At 33.3% G+C, this 12,296-nt stretch overlaps 1 protein-coding gene across 11 annotated transcripts in view; it reads right to left on the bottom strand.

Moving 5' to 3' along the window:
- WDPCP (WD repeat containing planar cell polarity effector) overlaps positions 1–12,296 on the bottom strand; it is a 573,555-nt gene that overhangs the window by 309,875 nt on the left and 251,384 nt on the right. For all 11 annotated transcript variants that reach the window (XR_009357253.1, XM_059187803.1, XM_059187806.1 and 8 more), the window contains 2 exons: positions 8,259–8,447; positions 4,282–4,405 (listed from right to left, as the gene is read on the bottom strand). Coding sequence is in view for 10 of the 11 variants with exons in the window: in XM_059187803.1 (XP_059043786.1) it covers positions 4,282–4,405; positions 8,259–8,447 (313 nt within the window). In the remaining variant the exon portion in view is untranslated. The remainder of the gene's footprint in view (positions 1–4,281; positions 4,406–8,258; positions 8,448–12,296) is intronic.

Raw genomic sequence — 12,296 nt, forward strand, 5'->3', positions numbered from 1 at the left:
AAAGCTAAGAATAAAAAAAAAGCAAAAAAAAAAAAAAAAAGCTAAGAATAATTTCCAAAACACTACCCTTTTTTCCTGAACTCTAAGTATAAATATTGACTCTAACATAATGTATATTTCCCTTCAACACCTTATTATAAAAATTTTTAAATATCTAGGAAAGTTGAAAGAATATATTTAACACCTAGATTCTATCATCATTTTACAATATTGTTTTATCACATATCCATCCATCTCCCTTCCTACCAATTCATCTTACTTTTTGTTGATGTGTAAAGGAAATACAGACATTAATAAAGTCTACCTCAAAAATTTCACAAATATAATATTTTTATTTCTAGGCAATAAATCCCCCTTTCCCAACATTCTGTTGACTATTTTTTAAGAACTGAAAAGCATGACTCTGTGCCATAATCACCTAATACCATTTGAGTCAGAAAATAATAGTCTTATAGTTATGAAGGGAAATCAGTAGAATAAATTAATTTTAATCCTTTATAATATACTTCCACATTGGGAAAATAAGCTTCATATGTGGCACATTCATTTGAAATGTTTACCTTTTTATTTCATCAATATCTGGGGAGTTCCTATTATAGTTTCTATTTATTTATAATGAAAAGCTCTTCCTTTTTAACACTTTCCTCTTCAGTAGTTCTAGAGGACTAATCAATTTCATGAAGACAAAGAAGTGAACAACCAACTTCTGAACTTAACTTAGGCAGCTGAATTTGCCTTAGGCAGTGATATTGCCATTTATAATAAGAAACATGTATTTGGTCTTTGTCCCATTCCTGGCACAGAGTTCCTAAAATCCTTGGAACTTCCTAACTGAAAAGAGAATCTTTTGTTATACATAACAAGCCCCTTTTAGCCACACTTGAGTTTGTGTTACAGAGAAGACTGTGAAAGCCTCTAGGCTAGGGGCTGGTTGCCAGTGGAGACAAGCACTAGATTAGATGATTGGAAATTTCAGCCTCAACCCCATATCTAGGGCTGGGGAGAAGGGTTGGAGGTTGAATTATTACCATGGCCAATAATTTAATCAATCATGCCTATCTAATGAAGCCTGAATAAATATCCAAAAGGACTGGGATGAAAGAGTTTCTAAACTTGGTGAACATGTGGAGGTGCTCAGAGGGTAGCATTCCTGGAAAGGGAATGAGGCTTTACATCCTTCCCCATATAACTTGCCTTATGTATCTCTTCATCTGGCTGTTCACTTGCATCCTTTAACATATTCTTTAAAATACCAGCAATAGTAAGTAAACTGCTCTCCTGGGTTCTGTGAACCTGAGTAAGGGGTAGCAGGAAACTCTAACTGGTAGCCCAGTTGGACAGAAGTTGTGGGTAACCTGGGGTCTTCCTACTTGGAAATGGCAGCTGACATAGGGACACTACTCTGGGACTGATCCATTTACATGTGGTCTGTGCTTAACTCTGGTTAGTGTCAGAACTGAATTGAATTGTAGGACACTTAGCAGATGTCTGAGAATTGGTCAGTGTGAGGGAAAAAAAACACCCACACATCTGGTATCAGAAGTGTGAATATAAGAGTAAAGGAAAACACAATGAATTTTTTTCTAGACACCTTCTATAGATTAAGTATCCAGCTTAACGATTTTATGAATTAGACTGCATCACCTGTTTAAAATTTTACTATCATAAACATTTTATTTAGCTATCATATATATTAATACTATACCCCTGCTTTCTATCTTCAATGTTAGGAGCAATGACTTACACATACAGAAAGCATTTCTTTATGAAAATTTATCATTTTGAACACATATAAAAAGCTGTTAAGAAAGGACACGAGAAATAAGTTTTAAAGTTTAGATTTCTTTGGATCTGGAGGAATCCTATCAAGATAATTTTTTAACTAGCTTAAAGACAAAAAGATCCATAGTCTTCCTCTAATGTCAAGATAAAAACAAAATTATGAGCAAAAATATTTTAATAATGCACATAGATAATTGTTAATTATCACAGATTTGTACTATGACCTCACATTTTACATGCTGTATGAAATTAAAATCAGTGTAATATTTTATTCCTTATCTAAAGAGCCTAATCTGGACTCAGGCAATCTCAGTCCTCAGCTTTACCAAATAGTGACCTTAGGTACATCTCTACTCTCCACGGTGCTCCTTCTCTTCATCTTTAAAATTCTTTATGATGGTCTTTACTGTTTAGGATTTACTCCATTACCTAGTAACTTTTTTTTAGAGTATTAATATACTGGCTAGACAAGGTACAGGTTATAATGTAATTCTAGCACTCTGCAAATACAAAAAAGTATTTGGCCTGTTTCTCTTCCCCTAAGTAGGAGAACTTCTTGGCAGCAGATTAAACAACAACAAAAAAATAATTATAATTTAAGCTGTTTCATTTAATTTCTTATAAACTTACTCTTCTTTTTTCATTATGTCATACATAGCCTACTGTCAAAAGAACTAATAAACACTCATTATAACTGAAACAACTGCAAAGCATGCAAAAAAGAAAATGTGAAAAATGTAGTATACCCCAAGGAAAAACATTCAATTCCAAGTATAACCACACAAAGCTAGAGTGTAATAATAATGGCAACAACAGTAACAATAGTCACCTCATCAAAATACATCCAAAAAATAATTTGAATACTGCACCTAAGGAAAAATCAATGAACAAAAAATTGCACATTAGTAAAATGTCTGAACATCAGCAGGATATGAGCATGCTAGGGCCCAGCATTGTGAAATGTAAGGCTCATGCACAACTAAACCACTGCATAAAGTCAGAAAAGCCAGACATAGTGAGGCCACCAAAAATATGCCTCCAAAACATGTTTCATTTAAATCGAACTTTTGGGGGTCTTCAGGGAGGAGGTGAATTCATTAGTTTTCTCCAGAAACAAGGCAAACAAAATATAGTCAGAGCAAAGAACAAAGCCCTACGTCCAAATAAATATGACATCGGTCCCAATATTTTTGGCATATGTTCACATGTAGAAGACTGCTTCATTCAGAATGAAGAGTCTCTTGAAATATGTTAAAGTCATTCAGATGAAAAGGCAAGATTCAATCACAGATTGTGATTCAAGCAATATATTAACATTTCTCAGCTTCCACAAAGACTTCCCTTTCCAAATGCTTCCCTATTGGGTAGAGATTAAAGTGCCACTTAATAAATAGTTTATTTGTCAAATGATAATACACTCTTTACAGGGTTGTTCTGAGAAAAAAAGAAGACACTATACATAAATTTGCTTGAAAGAGTTAAAAAGAAGTATAACAGATTATAAATAAAATCAATATTCAACTCAAAGTAGTATTTCCTTTTGGTATATGAAGTTAATTCTATTACCTCCTGTTATAAAATACATCATATATAAAAGTATACAATATATATTCAATTAAAAGAATAATAATTTTAATGGGCCCTGTTATATATTTGGCTCATGTTAAAAAAATGAAACATTACTAATACTTTGGAGGCTCCCATGTGCCAATTCCTAGATTTCTCTTAACTTACCCTATATTATCCTAAATTTTGTGCTAATCACTTCTTTGATTTTATTTATAGCATTGACACATTTATATGTATCCTTAAACTATCTAGTCATCATCTATCTATATCCATCAATTCTCTTTCCATCTATCCATCCATCCACCTGCTTTTTGAACTTTATTATATGGAATATGCTATGTACTTGTCCTTCAACTTATACAGTCTTTTTCTCAGAGTGATTTGACATTATTATCTAATTTTTCATAAAATCCCTAAGAGTAAAGAAATCTATTATACCCTTTAGTGAAAATGAGGCACAGTGGGATTAGGAAATTGCCACATTATATGAGAGGACAATGGACAAATCTTTCTATTGTAATTCTGAAAGTAAAGCAAACCAATGACTATCTCAGAGCTTTATAGTACATTTATATTTTTATTTTCATTTAAAACTAAAACATTTCTCTAGTGCTAAGAGCACAATGAATATTTTAAAACTGACTTACCCCTCTCCAAAATTGAATATACATAATTAGTACTATTTGCTTTCATATTAAAGGGGAAGTTATATTCAAATGTACTGATGATATAAAAGCCCTAAACAATATTCAAATATATTCCTTAAAAGGAAAACAAGAAGAAATTAAAGAATATCAAAAGGAGATTTGTTTTTTTTCTTAGGAATGGACTATTAGAAAACAGCCTAATTATGGAATATTCTAATTAAAGAAAATGGCTCATTAAATAGGTAATTAGTCTGACACTCATCAATTCCAAGATATTGTTCACCTGAGCAAGTGATGAAAGAATCTTCTTGCATATTTGCTGATTTCGTCTCTATATTCCAATATAGTTGTATCCAGGAGTGGTCTTGTTGGAGCATAAAAGGTTCCAAGGCTTGCCTCAAGCTGTGCTGCGGAATTCAAACATAGCAGCACTAAAACAAGTGAAACTCCTTCAATTACAACAGAATACTCATGTTTGCAGTCAGTCAGGTTTTGCAAACTTGGATGAAATGTGAGCTTGTTGCAGGAAAGATGAAATTAAAATATGACAGCTGGTACAAAAACAAACCTGTGTATAAACTTTCACTTGAGGCAAAGCTGACAATGACTCTGAGCAACAAAAAGCTGTCAAAACTGAAGAAATCCATAATGAATCAACCTCTCACCACAAATGGATAATTAAAACAGTGACTCATCAAAGTAACACAGTTTGAACTAGTATTTCCAGTAAAATCAATTCACAGTGTGCTCAACATTTATTCTCTTTAACTGAAAGGAGAAAACAAACTTTTTTGCATTGGGAATTGAAATAAGTATTAGAAGTGTTTTAAAAATAATATAAATGAAAATAGCCCTATTGGAGTAATAATATCTTTCTAAGACAATTTTAAAGAAACAGTGAAAGTCCCCATACTTTCCCTAAATCTCATCCTAAAAAACAAGATTGCTGTTTTTGTCCACGTGTGAAAGCTAATACCCCTGGGAGGGATGACATGCTAATCCGCTCTTGGATTAGTTCAACTAACACCTTTCTAGAAAAAAAAGGATTGGAGAGCAAGTTTTGATAAACCAGAGGGCTAGAGATTGGGAGAAAAAGGCACATTCTGCCTACTTCATAATTTTACCAAGCCATGCATTTGGTGTGTTTTCTCCCAGAAATACCTAGAAGTTAAATAATTATAGTAATGGTGAAAGTTGTAGGAGAATGCTACGGTTCACAGTAAGACTCCATTGGTTTTTATGCTACTAGTGCTGGACTGAATAAACAATTTCTTATTTAGCAAAACTCTTTAGTTTTAGGCATATTTGGGTTTGAAAGTATTAAATACCTCATCAGAGTAATTGCTATGGACTTGGCTAAGCTGTTAGTAATTTCTTTCTTTTAATCTCAAATCTAGACAGTTTAAGATGAACTTTAGGGGTATTTTCTTTCAAAGCAGCAGTCAATTTAGATTAAAATTGAATACAGCAATGCTATTGTGAAAACAAGCCAGATCCTCTTGCCATTGCTTGTTTTCTTGACAGCATGTACTTCTGAAATGTTCAAGCCTACATGGAATACTCATAACTCCCAGCACAGTTATAGATTCATTAGATAGCCCAGCTTGATGTTTAAGGCAGAAATGAAAATCTCAAAGATAACCACAACACAGCTACAAATAAAAGAGCTCAATGGGTTCCACTAATAAAAGGAAAACAAATTACCATGTCAAATTTGTTAGATTCAGATAGAATAAATCTCAATACAGAAGAATTCTGAATGTTTTAGAAATGCATTTTACAGTTTACTTGAGGAATAATGCATATATCTACTTGAAATGTACATATTCCAATAATCCAGCATCATGCAAGTATTTTAATAGCCTAGTATCATACAAACTTTTTATTTCCCTACCTTCCCAAGAACAGCTCCTTGAAAATATCCTTTATTAAAGCAAGAATCTAATAATGCCCATTTGTGAATTCCCTAATTATCTTTCTTACAACACAAATTCACCAATGTGCTAGCAATTTCTCAGTGTCCTGAGGGAGAGTCAGTATTTTATTTTCTCTATAATTCCCCAACTGTAAATTTAGGAGCTCTTGTATAGATTGTGTATACCGTAACAAGTTATCTTTACGGACTCTGCCTTTTTTTTTTCCTACTATGTACCTAATCTTGAGAGTGTACCAATATAACATATAAATACTTGAGGTAACTCTGTAGGCAGACATATTACAGTAATATCTAGCATTTTGAAGTTATACTTTTTATTTTTAACTAATATTCATTGAGTACCTACAGTAGGCCAAGCACCGTCTGTGCTAGGCATTTTCTCATTGTAGAAATACTGGACCCTCCACAGAGGGACTGGACTACCTCCAAAAAGCACATTCAATTAACATTAAATATTTATTGTGGGCCTCCTGTGAGTTGGGACAAATCCCATGATGTGAACTTCCTGAAGGAACACGCCCTCTAAAATTACTACAATGGGGGCACCTGGGTGGCTCAGTGGGTTAAAGTCTCTGCCTTCAGCTCAGGTCATGATCTCAGGGTCCTGGGATCAGGCTCTCTGCTGGGCGGAGAGCCTACTTCCTCCCTCTCCTTTTGCCTGCCTCTCTGCCTACTTGTGATCTCTGTCTGTCAAATAAATAAATAAAATCTTAAAAAAACAAACAAAAAAAAATTACCACAATGAAGGTTCTCTATAGATTTTTATCTAAACACCATGTAATAAAATGGAATAAGAAAATCTATAAACATTCAAAGAAAATAGTAAAGACCTTTTAACATATTTCCTGTTTTCTCTATCTTATAAATTACCTAGGGACAGTTTCTCATTGGCTAGGAATTCTCATCATTAATGTCAATGCTTCCTGCAAAGATTTGAAATAAAGATCCAGGTGCAAGAACATTTAGCTGCATTTTATATTAAGTAAATAACTTATAATAAAAATATCATACAGTGGATAATTGGCAAATATGAAAATGAATTTCATTATTGTATGTGGTACCTTATCGCCCCCCCTTTTTTTAAACAGTGTCATATCTGAGGGTGCCTGGCTGCCTCCAGTTGGTAGAGCATGCAACTCTGATTACAGGGTCATGAGTTTAAGTCCCATGTTGGACCTACAGCTTACTTTAAAAAAAAAAGAGAGAGAGAGAGAGAGAAAACAGTGTCTTATCCAAGATCCTATGGGCAGAATTACTTACTAAGGTTTCGAAAGTAGAGAAATCCAAACAGGCAGAGGGGTATCAGAACTACCAGTTAGAATGAAAACAAGGAACAGCTGCCGGAGTTACAATTCTCAATCTCTCTCTCTCTCTCACTCACACTCAAACACAATCAGTGGTAAGGACTATTCTCTGGACAAAAGACTTGGGTGGGACAGAAAAATATTTATGTCTAAGTGAAGGAAGAATAAGGACTTTGTTAGGGGGCCTTTGTCTACCAGACCCTAGAGAATACATGTAAATCTTTATTCCCTTTTTATTTTTTTTTTAAGATTTATTTATTTATTTATTTGAGAGAGTAAGTGCATGTGCAGGTGCAGGGGGAGGAGTAGTGGGGGAGAAAGAGGGACAAGGAGCCTCTGCTCAGTGCAGAGCCTAATGCTGGCCTCCATCTCACCACTCAGGGATCATGACCTGAGCTGAAATCAAGTCAGATGGTAAACCAACCGAGCCATCCAGACCCCAAGAGTACATGAAAATTTTTTTTCTGGATACCATTAGTAAGTACCTGAAATTCTTTTTTTTTTTTTTTTTTAAAGATTTTATTTATTTATTTGACAGAGAGAGATCACAGTAGGAGAGAGGAAGGGAAGAGATCACAGAGAGAGGAAGGGAAGCAGGCCCCATGAGCAGAGAGCCCAATGTGGGACTCGATCCCAGGACCCTGAGATCATGACCCGAGCTGAAGGCAGCGGCTTAACCCACTGAGCCACCCAGGCGCCCCAAGTACCTGAAATTCTTGATTAAAGTTTGAAATTTGAGCATATTGCACATATGAACTTGGACTGAAAAGTACAATGACTGCATTGTGAGTTCCAACATGGGTATACAAACACATTACTCTTTATGTTGACAAATACTATACAGTAAAGTACCATATAATTATTTGGTTATCTGATCTTGTCAGTTTTAATAGGGCATTAACATTTTTGTCTTTTGGTCTCCAATAACATAATTCAAAAAATCCTCAAAAGATAACTGATTCATAAAACCTACTTCATATACATACACAACCAACTTATGAAATACATTTCATGTCTGACCTTCTCTCTCTGGAGTGAGCTTTTGTCTAAGAAGATGGTTTACAATGGCACTCATGCTGATAAAACACTGGTGGCCCAGTGTGTCCCAGTCCATACTGCTCAGGATGTTTATTGCCTTACAGATCTCATCACAATGAATGTACTGGAATATGATGTCTGTCAGGCCCAGCTTTCCTCGTGTGAAGATACCTGTCACAAAAAAAGTAAAACCAAGTGATTCTTCTAAAAATAAAAAGTAGACTAACAAAAACAGAGTTAACATTTCCTTAAAGGAAAAAAACAGTAATGATTTCTTGCATAAGTGCTAGAAATGTGGGATTGGCAAGGCCAATAGTAATTCTTTGGTTAAATCTTCATTTTGAATACCAGCTACCAACTCCATCTATCTTATGCCTATCATTCAGCATTAATTAATTTGTACTCAACATAATGAAACTTACACTAAAAATGAATAAACATGAGAAGGATGTTTAGGTAGACCACAATAGTTAACTCTATTTTTCCCATCAGTTATTTAGACCTCTGTTGTATACATTTAAAGACAGTTTTTTTGATGTGAACACAATTCTTACCAATCAGATTTATCAGTTCTAGGTTGTTTCTAGTTGTCAGCCCCACATATTTGGTGTGGGTGTGGGTAAGTACAAATATCCTGACAAATATGACTATATAAATACTTTTAAGTCTGTTTTTATTAATGGGTACTTTCAATTAATAGTTTTTTCACAGCTACCACATACTAATTTATCTTAAATTGGCATTTAAAGACTACTCTATTGAAGTAATAAATGCTCAGTATTAATCCTGCTAGTGATGCTCTTCACAGCTAATATTTACTTAGAAATATTCTTGGTATAATATAAACACATTTGTTTGTCCTTCCAAAATGAAAGAAAATCTAATTCCAATCTTAGAGGACCAAGACTACAAAAAAAAAGTGAGTCATTCTGTTCTAATTTCATTTTGTCATTTTTATATAGGCTTGATCTCATTTGAAACTAATAAACTAATGATTTTTGTGCAATTAAATTACAGTATTAGGGCTTTAGAGCATTTTTTTTAACTCTTTCAAAAATGGCTGGCTATAAAATCCTTTTCTTCAGCCAATGTTTACTGATTAGACTGAGTCTATAAAAACTTCTCATCTCAGTACAAATAATCATAAAGCTAAATGAAAAAATGTATGTGAAGTTATTTGTAAGTTGTAATGCATATAATATATTACTGCAATTCTTTTTATTACTATCATCATCATCATTTAACTGGAATAGTTACAGGATTTAGGATTTTAAAAGGTATATTAGTTCATAAGAAAGATGCCGAAATTCTTCATATTAACTTCAAGTCACATCAAAATGAGAATTTGTGCTATATCTGACAGGACTCAACTTGATAGGGAATCTGGGGAATTGCCCTGACTATACTAAGCAATAAAACCTCATTATTTTTTTTGTGTGTGTTGGTAGAATCAATGAATGTACTATCCAAAAGCCTTCATGAGCCTGCAATCAAGCACTGGAAACTCTCATAAATTAGGGTGGTTCTTTGGCAGTAGATACTAATGTGTAGGAATTTTATAGGGAACCAAAAGTATCTGAAATCTGTTTACTCCATCTATACCCTAAGCAATACTTCTAGCAAGAGAAGGAACTGACCTGTCAAGTAAAAAGACTAAAATATAGTCATAATCAAATTGCTCAAAAGGTGATAAAGAGAAAATCTTTAAAAATAGCCAAAGAAAAGGACACACATAAAAAGTTATGAAAAACTGAAAACTTTGCTTCTGAAATCATGTAAGCCAAAAGACAACAGAAGGATTTTTTAAAATGCTGAAATAAAAATGAATTAAACTAAAATTCTATATCTTCATAATAAAGAGTTTTGAAAATTCATGAAGAATCATAACAATCTTTAAATGTACCTAATAACAAAGTTTGAAATAATAAAGCAAAGAGTGGCAGAACTAAAAGAAGAAAGAATCAAAACCACAATTATAATTGGAGATTTCAGCATTTCTCCCTAACTGAGAGAACAGGTAAACAGAATCAGCAAAAATAGAAAATATTGGAAAAACACTATCAATGAATTTGACCTTACATTTATAAAATATTTCACCTAACAATAGCAAACTACACATTCTTTTTATATGTACATAGACTATCAACCAAGATAGGGTGTATTCAGGGCGATAAAACAAGCCTCAATAAATTTAGCTGCTTTGAAATCATACAGAGTAGTTTCTCTGACCACAACAGAAATTAAAATAGATATCAATTAAAAAAGATGTCTGGAAGTTCTCCAAACATTTAGAAATTAATCAACATTCTTTAAAACAAACAAACTATGATTTAGGGGTGCCTGGGTGGTTAAAAGTCTGACTTTAGCTCAGGTCTCAGGTCATGATCTCAGGGTCCTTGGATGGAGCCCCACATTGGGCTCCCTGCTCAGCAGGAAGTCTGACTGTCCCTTTCTCTCCCCTTCTGCCTCTTCCCCTACTTGTGCTCTCTCTATCTCTCTTTTGGATAAATAAAATGTTAAATAAATAAGTAAACAAACTATGATTTAAAGAAGAAATCACAGGGGAACCTTGGTGGCTTATTCAGTAGAGCATACAACTCTTGATCTCAGGGTTACGAGTTCCAGCCCCATGGTAGGGGTAGAGATTACTAAAAAATAATAATATTAATAAAAATAGAGAAGAAATCACAAAGTACATTAAAAAATATTTTGAAATGAGTAAAAATAAAAATATAACACTGAAATTTGTGAGATGCAGCTACAGCAGTATTTAGAGGGAAACTTCTAGCTTTTTTAATTAGAAAAGAAGAAAGATCTAAAATCAACAAACCAAGCTTTAAGTTAAGAATCTCTGGAAAGAAGGGCAAATTACCCCTGAAGTAAATGGAAGGATGGAAATGATGAAAATAAGAAACAGAAAATAAAGAATATGAATGAAATCAACAGATAGTTCTTTGAAATGATCAGTAAAATTGACCAACATCTGTCTAAATTGATAAAAAAAGAGAGCAGACATAACTTACCACAATCAAGAAACTATAGAACTACAGACATTAAAAAATTATAGTGATTGATATGGATAATTTTAAACAAATAAATATAATTTAAATGAAATGGATTCCTTGAAAGATCCAAACTCTCAAAGCTCTTTCAAGAAGGAATAAATAACTTGACTCTGTATAATTTAAATTTGAATTCATAGTTAAAGAACTTTTATGCACAAACACATACATGCATGTGCTCACACATACACAAAAACCTGCATTCCCAGATGCCTTTATTGGTGAATTCTCTCAAACATCAAAAGAAGAAATAATATCAACTCTACACAACTCAAAATATAAGAAGAGGGAGCACCTGAGAACTCATTTCATGATGTTAGCATTACACTGATATAAAAAATGAAAGCAACATCACAGGAAAAGAAAAACTATAGACCAAAATCTCCCATAAATAGATACAAAAAACCTTAACAAAATATTAGCAAGTTCAGCAATATATTAAAAAGATCATGTATCATGAACAAGAGAGATTTATCCCACACCTGCAAGGCCATTGAAACATCTGGAAACTAATCAATGTAATTCACCATATGACCAGAAAAAACATGATCATTTCAACTGATGCAAAAAAGAGCACCTGAAAAAATTCAATATCCACTCAAGATAACGCATCTCAGCCAACTAGGAAGGTCAGGGGACTTCCTCAACCTAATAACATAATACTTATAGTGAAAAAACTAAATGCTTTCTGCCTAAGATCAGAAACAAAGCAAGGATGTCCTCTCTTGCCACTTCAATTTAATATTGTACTAGAGATTCTAGCTAATATAATAAAGAAACAAAAATAAAGGACATACAGGTTAAATAAGAAGATATAAAACTGTTTTTAATTGCTATTGTTATAGTCATCTCAGAAAGTCCTAAAGAATCTACAAAAATGTTACAATGAAGAAATGAGTTTAACAGGGTTGCAGGATACATGGTCAATATTTTAAAATTTTATTTATATATAATCCCA

This window comes from Mustela lutreola, chromosome 9 (genome assembly GCF_030435805.1).
Source record: "Mustela lutreola isolate mMusLut2 chromosome 9, mMusLut2.pri, whole genome shotgun sequence".
NCBI classification, from domain to species: Eukaryota; Metazoa; Chordata; class Mammalia; order Carnivora; family Mustelidae; genus Mustela; species Mustela lutreola.